General features: G+C 38.6%; 1 protein-coding gene across 1 annotated transcript in view; it reads right to left on the bottom strand.

Moving 5' to 3' along the window:
• Positions 1–11,038: 11,038 nt before the first annotated feature.
• The window catches only part of LOC101170160 (gamma-aminobutyric acid receptor subunit gamma-3), a 130,560-nt gene continuing 121,593 nt past the window's right edge, over positions 11,039–20,005 (bottom strand). Inside the window, exons 11-12 of the mRNA XM_023965629.2 lie at positions 15,738–15,934; positions 11,039–13,597 (exon numbers count right to left, since the gene is read on the bottom strand). Coding sequence (XP_023821397.1) covers positions 13,316–13,597; positions 15,738–15,934 — 479 coding nt within the window. The 3' untranslated portion in view covers positions 11,039–13,315. The remainder of the gene's footprint in view (positions 13,598–15,737; positions 15,935–20,005) is intronic.

The following is a 20,005-nucleotide window of genomic DNA, read 5'->3' as shown; positions in this document are numbered from 1 at the left end:
CTAAATATCCAGTGTAGAAAAATATCTTTTCTTTCTTTGAGGGCTATTCTTAACCGAACAAAAGGATTCTGTTGGACACAGCTGTGCATATATAATTATTATCTAGGCTAATTAAATGTTCTATGAAAGATATTGGGGTTAAACAAAGTTCACACTTACAAAATCTATTTTTTTTTTGCTGCCAGTGATTATTCTTTGGTCCTTACCCAATGATAGCTTGAGCCTGTAGCTCAAAATATCATAAATAGAATTGAGTTTGTATGCAAAAACCATTGGTTTTTATGCTGTACTTAAGAGCAGTTTGGATGAAAATAATGTTTTTGGTGTTCTTGACATATATATAACATATATAAAGAAAGCTCAAAGTAGCATTTATGTTTAGTGTTTCTTAATTCAAATGATTGCAAATCAACCGCAGACAAAAAAATATGCAGTTTGAAAAAAAGCTTATTTGTGACACAAAAGATACATAGAGGGGAAGAGGGGCGGGGTTGCTTTGTGTCAACAGTCTCGTCTATAACTGTTCTAGAAAGCGACACAGGTTTATTGATTTTGGTAAAAAAAAAGACATCATTAACCCTTGTGCTATCTTAAATGACCCCACCCTTACATTGACGTGTTCTCCCTACCACGACAAAGGTGGATAAAGGTGAAAAGATTTCATGTAATCCATGGACACCAGTGAAGATCACAAATCATTGAAGAAAAAAGGTTCAGAGCACTGTCTAGTGGGTCTAGATGACCCAACTCCCAATGTTAAAGTGCATAGGATAGCACAAGGGTTACAAGACGTTTTTAAAATGGATCATAAGAATTATAAAATTGCACCATAAGTTCCCATCATTTTCATTTAGACACATTTTTAAATGTTCAGGTGTGAGAATGAATCTTTATTTAAATGAATTCCAGGACATTTTCCGTGTTACTCAGCACCAGCAACTAACAGCAGCGTCACTTTGTTTTATTAATACAACAGCAATTTTAAAAATCCATTTATTTTATTTTATTTTGGTTATGTTGGTGATTTGAATCATCCAAGTGTGACGAATATGCAAAACCTTGAGTGCACCCTTCTCTTCTTTTCAATGTATTCTTTATCTCTCTGACTCTTATCTTTTAGGAAGTTAATTTACTGGCAATATATCTGTAGAAAATGAGAATCTTGTTTGGGTTTCTCCTCATCCGCCAGAGGATTAGCTTACTTTTTGCCTGATGTGCAAAAATAAGCTGCTTGAAAAAAACTCACACACCAGTAAAATTAGTTTATATTAACCCAATATTATGAGCTTTTTGAATCAGATGAAGCATCAAACCTCTACTCTTAACCCTCGTGTTATCCAAGGCACGTTAATGTTGGGGGTGGGGTCATCTGGACCCCACAAGACAGTGCGCTCAACCTTTTTTCCCCCCAATGTGTTGTAATCTTCACGTCCAAGCTACCAGAAGATCATGTAAACAGAGAGCTCTCAGCAACAGGTGGGGAAGAGGGGGTGGGGTTGCTCCAACAGTCCTGCCGAAAACCTGGAACTACTGCTGCTCTGCAGAAACTATGTCCCAGAAAGCATTCTCGGTTTTTGGCTAGAAATAGTATAATCCTAATCAAAAGACCACTGGGAACGCTACTGAAATAGACCAGAAGATGACCAGACTGGCTCTTTCAAGTAAATTCCACAAAGCTGCTCCTCCTGTCAACATTTATTTAGTTCATTTGGTCAGATTTTCGCCATTTTTCTCCCACATTTGACCATATCCTCATATCACAGAGATCAGTGTCAACGTAGTGAGAGATTGTTGATTTTATCTTTCCTTCTAGTTGTTTGCTAATCGGAATGCAAATGGGGCCTTTGCTGAATAAACCGGCTTTCCTTTTGACCTGCTAATTGCATTTCTGTGAAAACACGACAAAGAAAATGTGCTGGAGGTCATGGATAAACACCAAAACCTATTTTTCTTCATTTCTTTTCAAAGTCAATCAAAGTAGGAGGAAAACAAAACCGTGAATACTTTGCTGGAGATGTTAGAGGACAGACGCTTTCATCGAGACGCAGCATTCCTGAAATGTTTCCACCCACAAAGACGCTGTTGAAACTAAAGTTGTTGATGTGAAAGTCAGTTACAGTTGATATAATCCCAGCAGGCCTCTGAAGTGTCCACACCTGGTGGCGGCAGCTGCTGTGTGCGGTGACTTTGACTCAGGTTTGCACTTCCAGGTTAACGCAGTCATCACACATGTGGACGACACCTGCTCAGTTCTCTTCATTGCCCCCCATGTAATGACTCAGTTAGTCCAAAGATTTCCCCCGAGCTTAGAGCGAATCAGCAGAGAACCGGGACTGGGCGTCCTGAAAAAGCGCAGTATGTTTTTGATATTTTCCCAAAGTAAAAAAATAGATTTTGTTGGTGCAACATTTGAGTTAAAATACATAAAATGTTTGATTTTAATGATCCTTTAACCCTTGTGCTATCTTAGATGACCCCACCCTTACATTGACGTGTTCTCCCTACCACGACAAAGGTGGATAAAGGTGGAAAGATTTCATGTAATCCATGAACACCAGTGAAGATCACAAATCATTGAAGAAAAAAGGATCAGTGCAAAGAGGAAAAAAAAAGGGAATCTGAAAATTGTTTTTTTATGTTTTTCTGTTAGTGGTGAAAACATGTCATAATACCAAAAATACACCATTAAAGACCCCCCCCCCCAAAAAAAAGATTAACCAATATTTTAATTTTCTTTTCTCAAATAAAATTTTAAAAAGACAAAAAACACGACGAATATTTATTTATATTTTGTCGGGGGGGGGGGTGATTTTACTAGGGCTTTCAACGATTGGTCGACTAATCGTCTATAACAAACACTAATATTTCTTTTTTTTAAGGCAATTTTAATATCTATAACCAACAGCCATTCATTGGGATTGCAAAAACACGACATGAACTTTTGAAGGCGGTATAGCCCTTCCTCAGCCATACAAGAAGAAGAGGACGGACACAAACTTACGTTTTATGCTGCATTCACGCCGTGTGGTGCGTATAACCCTTGTTCTATCCTATGGGGTCAAGATGACCATTGACGTGTTACCCCGACCATGACAAAGGTGGAGAGGATTTCATGTAATCCATGCAAACCAGTGAAGATCACAAATCATTGAAGAAAAAAGTTCAGCACACTGTCTAGTGGGTCTAGATGACCCAACTCCCAATGTCAACGTGCCTCGGATAGCACAAGGGTTACGGAGATTTTACACTGAAAGGCTTAAAAAAGCATGAAATAAACTTTTAAACCAATGAACCAAATTGTGGAACGTGAATCGTCGCATCCCTGGTTTTTATAGACAACACAAAAATAGTGTTGAGATGAAAGCATGGCTCTTTGATCAACAGGTAGCACTCAAATGAAAAATAATCATAATAATAATAGATTCGTCTGTGCTTTTCCAGACGCTCAAAGCGCTTACATTGTGTCCATTATTCATTCACTCCTCATTCATACTTGGTGATGTAACTACTGATGTAGCCACAGGTGCCCTGGAGCAGACTGACAGAGGCGTGTCTCCCTCTGACCATCACTAGGACATTCATAGGCCTTCACACAGCTGGAGTAAGTCTAGAGGCAGGCAGGGTGAAGTGTCTTGCCCAAGGACACAACAGTTGACTGGGGGGAGCGGGGAACGAACCGCCAACCCTCTGGCCTGTTTATGTCCCTTGACTGCAACTTTCCAGTTTGCAACTTTAATGACATGAATGAGCTCTGTTTTTTTTAAAATATGCTTTGTGGATGAGGTTTTCTGATCCCAGAATGACAAACAGACCCTCTTTGTTTAATGACCACAATGAAGTGGCTCTCAGCAGCGATGAGGTTGAGCAATTAACATTACTGTTGTTTTTACTAGTTTTTTTTTTATTTAGTGATGTCTTTGACCTTGACTATCATATTTAACCTGTTTTAGCAATTAAATATTCTCTGTCTACCTTTTGAAGCAAAGATTGTCTGCTCGTGCAGCCCTCAGGCTCAACCACCACACAATCCAGCTTTGATAACATTTTTTTCTAGTCTATTTTGGCTCCAGACAGCGTAAATGATTTGCTCTAAGTGGGCCAGGTACCTGTGCCCATACTGAGCAGTTTGACAAGACTCCAGATGCTGCCATCTGAATCTCTTTAGCGATATCAACCTCTCTCTGTCACCTCATGTTCTTTGGACTTGTTTCTTTAGAAAAGTTGAATGGCCATTGGTTTACTCCTGTCAATTATAAATGTCGGGAGATGAGTATAGTTGTCGGTAAAATAAAAAATTCATTTCACTTCAACTATAATGGTTGAAACCAACGCCACCAGCATTTAAAGCCAACCAGGTAACTACCAGATGACCACTTGATATGATGGTATGAAAGTCTCCTACCCCTAACATGTAGTAACCCTTGTACTATCCTAGGCAGTTCAACATTGGCAGTTGGGTCATCTAGACCCACTAAACAGTGCGCTGAACCTTTTTTTCTTCAATGATTTGTGATCTTCACTGGTGTCCATGGATTACATGAAATCTTTCCACCTTTATCCACCTTTGTCATGGTAGGGAGAACACGTCAATGTAAGGGTGGGGTCATCTAAGATAGCACAAGGGTTAAATTGAGGTTTGTCATAAATTATAAGAGACATTTCTGGATTTTGAGTTTTAAGTTTGTCCTCGTTAACAAAGAAAATACAGGTTAAGGCTTTGAAGTCCACCTTAACAATAATTACAAAACATTTTCTGGCCAAAAATGTAACTCTACCACTGTTTCCCTCTTAAAGCAGTTACTTTCTGTAAGGGCTGCACGATAGAAAAACCTGCGATATGCGATATTAGTGATCAATATTGCAATGACGACATAACTTGGGATAAATGAACAAATAGCAAAAACAACAAAACATTTCCATTTCACTGCAAAAGTTTGATTTAAATAAGAGTCAAAATACCTTAAATTGTTCTCCAAATGTCCTTTGTCTGAATAGGAGGGCGACATTTAACATAAAAGGAGTCCATCCGATTGGTCAACAACATCAAGGGCTCCATCTGATTCCTTAAATGCATAAACGGATTTATTCAATTCATCAAATAGTTCAAGTTGCCATGGAGATTGTTTTAGCACATATAAGGTTTACCATTTATTGCGATTTTCTCAGACTTTTGCGATATGGATATTGCACAGCTTGAAATCGCAATAACGATAAATTTGCGATTAATTGTGCAGGCCTACTTTCTGTCCATTGTCGTGTTTACATTTACTCTTGCAACTCTTTATGTTTTGAACGTTTGTCTTCATTTTGGGGTCCATGGTAGAGACCAGCTTTAGTCCTGCGACTGGGACATGAAGACGCTTTATGGCACAACTATTGACGATGGTAGTATAGAAAAGTTTCACTAGACTCCAGTTGATGTCAGCTGCTTGTACTTGGTCGTTCTGGTTAATTTCCTCTTCTTGATGGCTGTAGCGGTGCATCCTGATGTCCTGAGTGCTGGTTCCTCAACAGGGAGCTCCTTTCTGTGCATTTAGGTACCAAAGAGCAAGATTTGGCCCATGGGTTTCTCCAGGGTAATCGTCTTAGCAGGTTTTCTTGAAATCTTGCTCTGGCAGGATCCATCATCAGTAAAGTTCTTTCAGACAGTAGTAAATCTGTCTGTAGTAATGTTGCCTGTCGGTTTCAGGTGACATGTCCAATTTTCCCTGCAGAGCTGCTTTTAGGCTTTCGTGTCTGTTTATTAACTTCTGGATAGATCTCTTGTGACTTTTCTTCGAGTAGCGGCACCAGTCTACAGCTCCACCCAACCTTTGGCCACCTTCAAGTTTTTGAGATACTCTTAAAACCGAATAAGTCGTCGTCATGGCTTTAAAGCAGCGTCACAGGATAAGGTTCATTGTGTTTTTTTATTGTTGGATCTGCCTTCTTTATCTGAAGATGTGAACTCGGCGGCCTGCTTCTGCAGGCGTTTCCTAAAGCTCCCCCTCACAGATTTGTGTTTGTGTCCCTCGATGTACTCTGTCGAAGAGTCTGCCTAAAACTGGGTCATTGGGAGGAAAGTAATGATGTGCTCATGCATCTGTCACTGGGTATTAGTCTCATTACTGTTATTAAGCAGGCTGAATGCCTGAGGACAATTCTTCGTCACTCTGATGTTTGTGAATAGATTCATTGGTGACTTCTTTGTTTATTTTGTTGCTAATGAAACCAATTAATCTGCTCAATTTTTTCTCCCTTAAAGCAGATCCAGAAATAATTACATTGGACCTTGTTTCACAAACTCATTGCTTCATGAAATTTAAACATGGTTAACAGGAGGCCCAGGGGGACGTCAGAGTGAAGGGCTAAGCCAGGAACCCGTAAAAAACAAACTTTCACCTTTACTGCGTGAATAGAAAAAACAAACAATCGATGTCCAAGACAACTGGCGACCGTCAACGTCACCACAGCCACTCAAGATTCTGTCACTTTGTCTGTTGTGAACCACTTTTGACATCACTTACTGACCATTGAAGCTCAGACTGGATTCAACAGTTTATTGCAGCCCACGGACCAGTTTCATGCCAGACAATACTTTCATGGACCGGTCTGTACAAGGCCAGTTTTTTTTCTCTTTTTATTTTCCAGTTTTCTTAGCGTTCAAGGGTAAAATATCTGAAAAAATGAATTGCATATAAAAAAAAGAAAGAAGAAATGTTAAAAAGTAAAATGAGAAATCAGCAAAAATCCTATATTTCTTTGAATAACATAGAATGCTGTTTATCATATTTATAAGAAAATGCCTTCAGTCTTTGTACCTGAACTATCAAGTTTACTGAGAATTCTTTTGTTTGCCAGAGTTTCCTGGCCTCCCACCAAAAAGTTGGAATTAAAAAAAACTCTAATATTTATTTTCTAATAGTCCTGAACCTCCAGACCACATCTGACATGATAAAGTTAACCTCTCTGCCTAAAACCTGAAAACTTAAACCATTTCCCCCAGAACTGATAACAAAAAGATCTTTCCTCTGCTCTTTGTTCTCAGGTTGAAGGAATGTTCCATCGTGAGTAGAGTGTTTCATTTCTGAATATCCTCCTTCAGGCTCAGATGCTGTTCAGTTGTGCTTCTGTTTCACCCAGATAGTCAAAGAATCTCAGACCTCCCTTATCGATGTCCTCTTTCCATTAAAACATGTCAGGTTGAGTTAGTGCTGTTTCTGACAATCCCAGATGCTCCAGATCAACTGTGTTCTTCCCTGGTCACTGGAAGTCCATCCATCCCTCAGTGTGATGGTTATTGTATTAACTGAAGCCGTTGACCTGAGGAGATTAGATTGATCAAAATAATAATAAAAACAATTTGTTGGGGTTTCTCTGCTGATGTTTCAGCCTAGTTTGAACCCAAAATGAACTACTGTTACTCATCTAAAGTTTGATCAAAGTTTTTAAACTTCTGTGGGGAAGCTCTGTTTAGAAAAGCTGATTATGTAGCGTAGAGATGTTTGATAGAGGAGTCCTTAAGGTGTTCACATAAAGGGATTTCCAAACATTTTGATCTTATTTTTGGTATTTAATTGTAAATTAACCCAAAATAAAAAATACATTTAAAATTGAATTATCCTTTATAGTGCAAATACCCCTATGAGCTGTTACTCTAAACCTATTTTTTTTAAATAAGAAGTATAAAGTATTTTTTTCATTATCTTTTAAATGACACTAGTTAAAATTATTTTTTCGTAAAAAAGTCCAGTAGTTAATAGTTATATTTTTGCTAAAATAATAGTGACAAAAAGCTAAATTTTTATTTGTTATGGTGATAAAAGATGAACAGGGACCCTGGCTAATGTTTCCCAAAGCTAAAATCCAAAAGAACTGATCCATTTGAAATAATAAATGGTTTGATGGGGAAACAAAATATTCCGATAAGTTGGATTTAGTCAAAGACTTAAAAAATGTTGAAAAAGTAACAAGAAATGTTGTATTAATCTGACAAAACACTTTTGAGTACAATAGCCCTTTTACTGAATGTGTTCAACCAATATAAAGTCTGTCCAGCCGTTAAACTGCTTTCACCAATAGCAGGGTATTTTTAGAACATAACTCCTGCATTAAACAAAAGGAAAAACAGTTCTTCAATATACACACAGTCCAATGAAAATGGTGTTTTTAACATGTTCTTCTGGTATTTTTATGTAGATGGAGGACGTATATAAAGACAATTAAGCTAAAATTTGCATTTCTGAGTATTTCTGTATTCAAGTTGTTGAGAATCAGGAGCAGGTGAAAAAAAAACATCCTTTTCTGTGAAGTAGAAATCACTCTTGGCAGGCCACAAGCTTCCTGCATCCGCTTGTAGACAACTAGATCCATGTAAGGCTTGTATTTGTCTCATCTGACCTGACATCTAAGTCAAAACCTTAGAGATGGATATCTCCAATGATGCTCAGCAAGTTTGTAGGTTGGAGTTGTGAGGTGCTGTAAGTAATATGAAATTGTTCAAACTTTTTATTGTATCCTTAGATAGCTTAAACTCCGATCTAATGAAAAAGAGGTCAAAAGCACGAGCGTTTCTAAAACTAGTCTAGGAAACCCATCCTCATCTGGCAGTTTCCTTCTTCAACAAAAAGTCTTCACAGGAGGACTTGACCAAAACATTATTTATTTATATAAGCAATACACCACACACTAGAAAAAAGATGCCTGTTTTCACTCCAGATCCTGTTTCCACAAATATTTTCCCTCAGAGGACTCATCCAAGATCAGGGTGGATGTGTGTAATTTGTACAAGCACGTCTTCCAGAGATGGTGTTGATAAGCAAAACAAAAACGACAGTTTAAAAAAAAAACACTGCATGGCCAGTATTTTGTTTTTGTCTACCCAAACTTGTGTGTGTGTGTGTGTGTGTGTGGAGGGGGTGTCTAGGTCCTCGAAGGAGCCTCCTGAGAGGCTTCATTAGGCTCAGTTGTGCTGATCTTGGATTAGCACTCTGATTCCAAAGAGGCTTTAGAAATCCACATCCCAGTCAGTTGAAACTCCAAGGGTTTTCATCCAGATGTAGAAAATAGTGTTTTTTGGTTTTATTGAAGTATCTCATTACACTGAGACACTTATAAAGTGTAGTAGAAATATCAGAGGTGAGGAAAAGTTACCGCGGTGTGGGCCAAGCCCTGGTCAAGTCAGTCAGTTCTAGACGCATAGATAGAAATTGGTTTTGTTCGATATGATAATTTGTAAACGAATCGGTGAAAACCTGCAGAGGTTTTCTGACAAACCTTGTTTTTTTTTTTGCAAAGCTGTTATTTGCAACTACGAAACTGATGAAGGCCTAAAGAAACTTTAATTTGGGCAGCTTGACCTGACTGAATTCCAACCAGAAGGACTGTGGCCTTGCTACTGGCCGAAAAAAATACATTCCATCCCTTTATGAAAATAGAAACAATAATTAGATACAGCTCACATAGAAGTTGTCGTCCTAAAAATCTCCAGTGACCCTGTTGGAAAGCCAAGCTACTTTGAAAATGCCGAACATCTGTGAACCAGAATGTTCCATGTAGTGTTGGTTGCACCCCCCCTCATAAATGTTGCATGGTGGTTGGATCCCATCAAAACTCTGCGTCATCTATTTTTCAACACTGCTCTTTGCTCTGCCTTCACAAATGTATATTTGTGTGTGGATGTCCTCTCCGAATGTGTGGTCATGTGAAATACTAATAAAAAAAGTACACCTTCTTTTAGAGCTAAGGTTTAAAACCACCTTTAAGCACTCAGAGAATTTGGTTCTGCCGGTCTATCGTGTCAACAGGATGGGCAAAATGGCCTCTTGTCAATTTAACTGCAAACATTTGACCGTCTCATTACTTATGCATCAAACCCCTTTTCAAATTGTAGAAGTAGTGTGTGGAAAAACTAAGTGCACCCCAGGATAGTGTGATAAAAATATCTAAAAAAGCTGGACAGGTTTGTTGGTCGGATCAAGCCCTGAACTTGTATTCAGACTACCGTCTACTGGACATTTTTTGATTCAGTCCAAAACGTGTAAACAAAACCACGTGACTAAAGATCTCTTCAGTCATTGGCCAGGAATCACAAGGGTGAGGCAAAGCAACGAGAAAATGAATGGAAGTCGTACGCTTTGCAATCCTTGTCGGGAGAAACTTAATATTTGCCGACCAATTTTGAGTGTAAGGTGCAACAGTTATTTCCTGTTACTATGGGGCAAAGGAGACATGATGTAAGGCCGTTATTGAGGAGGCAAAGGCTAAGAAGTTGCGCTGATAAGTGTTTATGACGTATAGGTTGTCGGGAAAATGGTGAGAAGCAACTTTTGTCACGTTAAAAGTCGAGAAGCAATGAGACAGTGAGTTGTTGTGCCTTATTGTTGCTCCGCTACTGTGTTTGCATCACGTAAAGCCTGGCTACGGTGGCCATTGTGGTTCAGTTGTTATACTCCGAGGACAGTTAGTATTCACCTAAAGAATCTCAGAACAAACCGAAGCATCTGTCTGATTGGACACAAACCGAGACCACCTCAAAAGATGGGTCCAAGAGCAGTTCCTGGTCCCGGAACTGGATCCGCTTGGGTGTATTCAGGCTCAAAATTAGTTCCGGATGAGTACACTGACGTTTAAGGAATTTTTATGTCAATCTGTCAATCAAATTGAACTTTGCTACAAAGTAGGGCTCTATTAAACAATCTGAACGCTCTGTTCTGTGCTAGTAAATAATAAAAACAAAGTTTTAATGGTGCATTAACCTGCTGGAACAGATTCGTTTGTCTAAAAAAAATGCAACGTAAAATGTTTGGTTGCAGTTTTTTCCACACACTACCTTTTATTTAGGTTTAGATATTATTAAAGGTAAGATTTGGGACTTAATTTTTGTTGCTACGGATACTTGAAAGTGAAATAACGGCAAGATCTGCGTCATGTGCTGGAAGTATCGAAACATTTTTGAATGAAAGCTGTATGAGGAGGTTAAAGGAAAAATACAATTTATGACCAATCGTTGAAATGCACAAAAATCAGTGTTTCTTTTTCTGAGGGTGACACAGTCAAATGAAATGTAAAACAAGAGTTTAATGTTGTGAAAAGTAAAAAAAACAGGCAAACTAAGGGAGTACATCTGGTTTCACTCATCATTTATACATTTTAATGTCAAGTTAACCATTTAAAAAATAATTCTGGGTAAAATAATCACAGCAAAGTCATAAACAGTATGTGGACATTTGCATGGCATTTAATGTTTCCTGTTTTTCCTTCAGACCTAATTTACTGTAAAAAACCTGACTTGTTTTAATAAGCTTAGCTTTTTGCTGGAAGTTTTAATAATAATGTTTGTTGAAATGTTGGCCTTCATCTGGTTGGTTTTCATTTTAGGGTTGATTAAGACTGTTGTGTCTCACTGACTGGCTTTTGTGAATTGCTAGTGTTTTCTATTGTACTGTGAAGGGATGGCACCGGCATCATTTGATATTTTTCATTTTTAAGATCCTATAGGTTGAATATCTGCTTTATTTTGTGGAGCTTTTGCCATAGGAGACCAGTACAATTGATCTGATGACCTGTTCAGGTCATCAAACATATCTAGCAAAGGTTGGTAAATTTGGTTTTTATGTTCAAAAATTGGCTGAACTAGTTTCCAGTAAATTACAGGTGATGTTTTCAGATCCGTTCAAGAGAATTAAATGATCAAACTGATCAAACTAAACAAACTTTCAGGCTTCAGTGGTCACGCCCAATCCTCAGTCTTTTCATAATTTCTTGGGGACTAAAGGAATGTGATTTTCTTACTAGTGTGTTTCATTTCTCTTTGAACAACACTGTTAATGAATATAATGATCTTTTGTTTAGTTGAGTTGCAGCGTTCCTGCAACGGTCATGGAGCTTTAGGTCAGAAGCAGCTGCATTCTGTCTTTGTAGATTTAGAGAAAGTATATAACAGGAGGAGCTGTGAATTGGATGACAAAATCTGGAGTGACAGAAAAGAATTTACATTTGTTTTTCTTTTTGTACAAGCAACATATCAGATAAAAAAAAAAAAAAAAACAGGCCGCAGAAAACCGCTAAAGATGTAAAAATTGTGTAGTCTCTGGCTATATTTCATTTGATTTTTGTCTTGTGTAAGTAGTTTTCTGATTACGTTTTTATACTCTTTTCTTCATCTTTCCAATCAAGCAAGCAGGCTTATTTTCTCGACGGAAACCTTATTTTCCAAACCCAAACGGCTCTTCATGAATGCAGAAACGCATATTAAAATTAATTACAAGAGGAGAGAAAATGAAGTGTGGGTTGAGATGAAAAAAGTCTCTGGAAATCATTTAGGGTTGTGTCAAACTTTTTTAATTTAAGTTTGGCTAATCTACAGATGATTTCTTAAAGTTTAAAATCTGTATAAAAAGGATAAAATCTCATTAAACTAAATATTTATATTTGTTTCCAAGGAGAAACCAGCACTACCCTACGGTCTAATCTGCTCTTGTCTTTAATCATGTACTGAAACATACATACCAGAACTGGGGGAGGAGATTAGCATCTTTACTGTTGGACTTGGTGGCTTCATGCAGTTGTGATTCAGTTGTTGTGTTGTTTTCTAAACACCCGAACCCTCTTGCTGTTTTGTGAAAACTTGAGTCGTCTGGTCAAAAAACATCATGGAGGAAAAGCTGACTGACTCAATAAACAAGTTTATACCAGACTACCACTGGCTCTGACTCTAACCCATAATAAACAACTAACAACCAATGCCTGTGCGACTGGAAAGCACAACTAATTCTCAGCAGAATAACAAGAAAACATTACTAGCTTGTAAAGAAATACAAATAAAAGGGAACAACTAAAACTAATGTGCTACAAAATGTAGAGTTTAGAACGTCCCCAGTTTAAACTGTGATCCGGGCTAGTTTAGTCACGGAGTGATCAGCTCAACATGCGGCTTGCGATGGATGAGGTAATAAAGATATAATGGAGGGAACTCTGACGCTGCTTCTGTTGGTGCTGCACCCTTTCTAAAGAAGGCACTATGGGTGCTTTGCTGTCTCAATGGCCAAAGGTTCAGCTTGGCAACCCCGGCTCCCCCCCCTGAACTTCTCTGAAGTCGCAGTGTCCGAGATTCAAGGGGGGGGCGACTCGTCATCCCACTGCCGAGCGATTCAGACGCCGTAAAGTGCAACTCAAAAGTGTTGTGGTCTCATCACTCCACCAGTGGGGTTTTCTCAAAAGTCCCACAGATCCGATTGGTTTTCCTCCACTACGCTTCGTGTCCACCTCAAAATCACCAGCCGCAGTGCAAAATGGCAAGAGCTGTTTCCACGGATCACATGACAGCCCCAACAGACTAGAGGTAGAGGTAGCTGACCCAGTAGACGATATTAAAGAGCAGGAAGGACGTGGGAAAGAAAACCCGGGAGTAAGAATCCAGCTCGCTGATGTTGACGTGGATTCGTCCTCGTCTCCAGCCGCCTTCTTTACACTCCTCATAACAGCAGAAGAAGCTCTTGCAGTCTTTCCCGTCCAAGCACTCGTACAGGCAGCTGTCGTCATAGTCGTGCCAGAACAGGGAGTTGCCCATGGGTATCATGGGTCGGGGAGTGCGGCTTGTGTGGAACGATGAGTAGGCCTGCAAGGCAAAGAGGAATGTTTTAGGTGAACCCAACAACGACTCGCATACAAGTTTTACATTATTATATTAAATTGAACCTAGCAGGTCTTTAAAACAAGATCTCTACTTTAAGAGGAGCTGTTCTCACACTGCACGCCTTCAAAAAGGCTGGTCTTTGCTAAGACATAACTTTAAAAACTCAACTAACGAATACAGTTATACCATCAATTATTGTTGAATTGAAAATTTTATTATGGATTTCGTATCACCCGCCTACCCCATGTGGGCACTGGGGCCAGTACTTTAACTTGACTAACAACTGTGTGACAGAAAAGCACTGTACGACAACATCCCCTGTACAACATAGGTGAGTGCAACCAGGGCTGGGCGATATAGAATTTTGTAATATCACGATTTAGTTTTTTTCCATATCGGGCGACAGCGATATTATCCAAATAACTATATTTGTCAAATTTCAACACTGTTGCTCATAAGATAAATGTGTAATCATCTGCAGGTTGTTGAGATTTTAATATTTATTTCCTATCATACTTTCAACATAACAGATGCACTAAAGGACCATGATGCAACAGTTTTTTTCGGATAATCAACAAAACTAAACGTAAAAATGTGGGCTAAACCTTTGAAGTTACAAAAAGAGAACATTAATAAAACAGAGTCCATTTAAAAAGAAAATATTATATCTACAAATAAATTCTATTTTAAAATTTTTGAGAAGAAACACAAAACTGACAAAAATTTTTGTCAACATCCTGTGAATATGCTAGGAATTCTCAGAATTTTTTTCTTGTAGTTTAGACCGGTTAACTGCGACTCCTGGTGCTTCATCACCGCGGTGATCAAAAATCCCACACCGTCACAGCTCTAGCCTAGAGGAGAATCACAGTTGCGGTAGGACATTTTTATTCAACCTTAAAGATTCATAGTTCCTTCTAGAACATATTGTAAACACTTTCCCATGTTTTTGCTCATCATGATGGCTAAACTTTCCTTAGAAATGGAGAGATTTCTTATGTCCATTGGTTCAGTAACCTAAGCTGAAAAATAAAGGAGAATCTGCCGGAAAATAATAACTTGGAAACAATGACCGTAAAGCTGCAGTGGTTTCAATGTTTAGAACAGAAAAAGGAAATCCGGAGAAATTTCATGAAGTGACTCACTCCCTGATGTTCATAAAATCATGCGGGACAACCTAATTGGATTTCATTTTTAACTAAATTTCTAGTCCCTCTTCTTCTTCCATTAAAGAAAGAGTGGTAGGCAAGAGAGAATCGGTGGAGTGGGCGGCATAAAAGAGCCACATGGAAGTCTTTGGGGAGGGGGTGCACAGTGAAACATGGAGGAGGTACAGTATGTAACGCAGCTTAATTGTCCACCCAGAGACAAAGCCCCTTAGCCTTGAGACACATTCAGCAGAACTCCAGTACTTTGGGAGGATGCGATGCATAGTGAGGGGAGATGGAGCGAGGAAGGTGGAGGCAGCGGCGGCTGACTCAGTTCCAACAGACGTCTGCCGCCGCTAAAGCTCGCTGCAGGTGCAGGCTGGAGAACGCCCACACAACATCAGGCTTTCTCACCATGATGAGGGAAAATCAGCACAGATGTGCTCATGGAGATGAGCCAGCATGGACAACAGTCAAAGTATTTCCAGTTTTCTGGATTTGTTTTTTGGTTGTGCTTTGCGTTTAGATTTATACAAAATGCATACATCGAGTTCAGAGTTAAGGTTTACTTCAAATTTAACAGAGCGCACCTTAAAGTTTGTCTGTTTAGTGTTGTGGATGTAAAAGTTTGTCAGAAGTACACGACCACAACGAAACCATTTTTTAAAAAGGTATTATTATTATTATTATGGACAGACATGCAGACTTGTGCGCTCTTGGGCACAGACATGTAACTTTGCTCCTACACAAATTCAAGGCCGCCTTGAATCGAGATCGTCTGGCGTCTCTTTACAGTCTGAACTGCTGCCTGTTTTATATCTTGATATTTGCCTGGAGTTTTTCTCTGTACTCTGGTCCAACAAAAAATTCAAATGATACGCCTTTAAGGTCGAGTCTAAACAGCATAAAGAGGTGTTTTTAATAAAAAAAAAATCAAATGCAAATGCAAGGGTGCACATTTGCTGCAGGCCTACCATTCTCTGCATCCTGGGAGGGGGTCTGCGTATAATGTAGGAATAGTAGTTGAGCATGGCGTACTCGATCATGGCGGCAAAGACGAACAGGAAGCAGACGGTGACGAACAGGTCCATGGCGGTCACGTAGGACACCCTGGGGAGGGAGTTTCTGGCCACGGTACTCAGGGTGGTCATGGTCAGCACTGTGGTGATACCTGGAAAGGTAGACGCTGTCAGAGAGGCAGTGTACAGATAGAAACCCTCTTGGATGTCGCCGATAGTGGAAGGTGTGGGCAGATGTTTATGAATCACAATGTGACTCCATAAACAAACCCGAGCATCAGTTCAGAATGTGCGGCACCATCAAATCATCTCAAACGGTACAAACTGTTGCAGGGTGAGGGAAAGAAATAAAAAATATGCAGCATCATCCAAACTCTCACAGAACAAAACGCTGCCAAGGTCAAGATTGTAATTCCATGAACTATCAGGCTGGACGGAAAAGTACTAAACACTAAACCTTTAAGTACGACTTTGATGCTGACGAACGTGGAGGTCTAACCGCTACAGGTGAAGGAATCTGGAGGTTAAACACAAGAAATGATGTGGCTGTAATGAGAATCCAGATACTGCTGATTTCTTGAAAATTTGAGTATAAATATTTGCGGAATCCAAGATCGCTGATGCATGATTTTGATAAATCTGGTAAAACATATTTTTTAAAATCTTCAGACAACGTAATCATCGCTCTAGAATGCAGAATAATAGTAAATAAAACTTTAAAAGAAGAGAAAAGAAAAGTGTTGGTGAAGCTTCTCAATTTTAAAGTAAAAGCTAACGAGTGTTTTTCCCAAGAGATGTAAATTTAAAAACAAACAAACAAGCAAACTTAAAATTCAGTTGACCAAAACAAGTTCTGGGGAAATAAAAAAAGAAAAAAATAATCCATCAGAATTTCTGAATCGTTGATCTTGATTCGTGAATCGATGGTAACAAACTTCAGCCCTAAGACAGAAATAGTAACCAAGGAGACTAATCACGAAAAAATCTTGGGGAACTTGACCCAAAGTGCTTCATCTGTGGTTTTACTTGACATTTATTTACAAAGTCTGAATGTAAACAAAATTAAGTTAACTGGGTTTTTTCTTTTCTAATTAAAGATTGAATAATTAAAAAACAACAACAGTGTGACCTTAACCGTTACCAAGCAACAAATTATGTTTGGGGCCAAACACTAACTTAACTCTTTAAGGTCTAACTAGTTCATAGAAGAATGTGAATGTTTAGAATTTCAGTTTGGGTTTTTTTTAAATTATAGCTTTCATAAATCCTTTTGATGTATTTGTATAGATTTATATAATATGTTACTTTAAAAACTTCCTGGGAAATGTAGTTAGATGGGTTTCCTTACTTAGCAGATGGCATTGTGGGTAACAAGATCATGGGCTGTTTTGGGAATGTGGTTCAAAAATGTGTCCAGACAGAGATGATTAAATTATACATAATATTAACTGACTTAATTAGACATAAATTATTCTTAATCAGCCGTTTAGTCCTCACATGAGTGCAGTAACTGCTATGGAGATGTTTGCTTGCCGCCTCAGAGGTGGAGATAGTAACAGGGGTGGTGCACTCGGTGTCCGACCCTTCTCACCGCACAGCTGGGGTGTAGTTATGAGCTGCTAGGAGGCGGAGCTTCTGAAAACTTTACATTATTTACATTGAGGCTGTTGCTGCGTGCGGGTGGAAACACATTTTTATCTAGCAGTGGCTCTTTCAATCAGGCTTTTTGTGTGTTAACATGCAAACAACACACTGTTTGAACCACCAGAACTTTGAGCATTTACACAATTAAAGGGCCTATATCATGCTTATAGCCTTTCAGGGTAAACTATATCCATATACATTTCTTTATACAATTATTTAATGAAATGTGAATTATTTTTGCATAGGTCTGCAAAATAAATCACAAATTTATCATTATCGCGATATCAAGCTATCGCAAAAGATGGCGAAAAACCCGATTAATGGTTAACTTAAATGTGCTGGATCAAAATATTTTTGTGGTTGTTGTTTTTTGGTAAGATTTTACATAATACACTTAAAACTCAAAGAGTTCATTTTGCATTCTATAGGCCCTTTAATGTATTTCCAATGGATACAAACTACGGTCGTCAGAAGAATGTGAACGATAAATGCTTAAAAATGGATTTAAAATGTGTCCAAATGTCTCAAACTGTTACGTTTGCTCCTGATGAGTCCCAAAGTTGTTACAGAAATTAAATTGAGACAGATTGGATAAACTTGTGAGGTTTTTACTGTTTCCATTAACAAGAGTACGTTTATCTTTCTTGTGTTGTTCATCACAGAATCCTAATACTAAGTAACTGGATCATACAAAATCACATTTTACTGATAAGTTTGGGAGAAAAAAAGTCAGCTAAGGAAATAAAAATCTAAAAATGAGTTATGTATTTAAAGTGATGTTAGGAGTTTGACTGTCTATGATGGCTTTTAGTACTTTTTCCTGTCTGCTTCCTCCATTATCAGCTATTTCAGCATTTTCAGTAACCGCACAGATTTGAAACCCGCTCCAGCTTTCTTTCCTGACCTTTTCATTTCTTACTGCGTTGGAGCTTTTGCGGCGTTGCAGCTGGGCTCTGAAAGTGGTGCCGGTTGCTCCCCTGTGTGAATTGACAGTTGGGTAATCTCTGGTGTGTGTGTGTGTGGGGGGGGGGGGTTGCTCTGCTTTTGGACGTGTGGACTTTCTTGGATTCTTCCTACAGTTGTCTGTGTTCCACCAATCATCAAATTATCATCATCCTGCCATCAAACTGAACGTGGGTTTCTTTTCAAAAAGTACAAGGGATTCTTCCACCATAGTGTTTTTTTACTTTAACAATGAAGAACAATGATTACATTATTTTTGGGATTTATTAATATTAAGAAAAGTTGCTTTCCTTAAAAGAAATAAACCAATTAAATGTGGAATACAAACATATCGTTTCTATTTAGCATCCAAACCCAACGAAAACGTGAGCGTTCTATTCAATCAGACTCACCAGATTTGACAGAAAAATCGTTAAGTGGAAACATAGACTTCACTTGTCAAAGCTCATTATTCAGAGTTTCTGATCTTCCTGTGGTGATCCCCCCCCCGCTGAGATTTGAAAGGGCAGCAACAGGTGACCTCCGACCAGAGCCCAGACGGCAGTCCGCCTCCCGAGAGTCAAAGCTCTTCTTGGTCCACTTTTCCTCAAATGACAGAGAGGAAGGATGGAGACGAGAGAAAGGAGTCTGCAGTCATCCCACCTCCAGACACGTTTATGCCTTTGTCTAAAAACGTAGCTGCATTGAATGTTTTTGTTTTTTCAAGAAGTGTTTAGAAATATTTGTAGCATTTCAGTAAAGGTTCTTGTGCTTTGACAAGTTTTTGAAGACTAAAAAGGCTCCAAGAGTTAAAGATTAAGATGTGAAGCAAATATAGAAAATACTTAAAATCCAATTACATAAATTGATGAACTCGTACTAATCAATAAGAAGCTAAAGTAAAACCAGCGTTTGTTATTAATGTTTAAATTCGTGCTTTTAAATCTGATTCTGACAGCAACAATTGTGACTAAGGTTTTACTTTTAACTGTACGTTCACTCGTTTGCTGGAAACTGGGATTCCATGTTGTTCTTGACACAAATTAATTTTATCGTTGATGCTCCTTCGTCTTCCATTCATGTACTTGAGGTACCAGTCTGTGTGCATGTGTGAGACCTGGACTGAACGTTTATAAAGCATAGATTGTTCTTCGTTGGCTGAAACTGTAGCACAAAAACTGTGGCCAGAGCTCTATGGGCTTTCATGGCCTCACTACTCCATTACTACTAAAAAACAGATAGTGTGGGAGTATCCAGTACATACGATTTTTAACAGCAACCATGCTTACAAGTTCTTTTTTTTTTGCAGAGACTTCTGGGAAATTTCTAGGGCACCAAATTTTGGAATTGTAGATTCGAACACAAACCCTCATGTCTTTAAACTTAAGAGAGTAAAAGCACTAGAGGAGCAGACAAATGGTTTCAGAAAAGCTTTTATTTTGACACCAACAGGTTTCCTATTAAACTCTTCAGTAAATTACAGCATGTTTCCCATATCAGGTTCTTACACGTTTGGATGAGTTGGTTGTGAAAGGACTCCAGTCTCATAATTGCTTAACAGGAAGAGAAAATTAAAAAATACTGCAGGCATTCAGTAAAATGTGGGTTATTACAGAAGCCCAGGAGGGACAAAGGAG

The sequence above is a fragment of the Oryzias latipes genome, chromosome 2 (genome assembly GCF_053564925.1).
Source record: "Oryzias latipes strain Hd-rR chromosome 2, Olatipes_Hd-rR_3.1".
Taxonomy (NCBI): domain Eukaryota; kingdom Metazoa; phylum Chordata; class Actinopteri; order Beloniformes; family Adrianichthyidae; genus Oryzias; species Oryzias latipes.
Note: the sequence above shows the minus strand (reverse complement) of the source record. Positions and strands in the feature narration are given on the sequence as shown.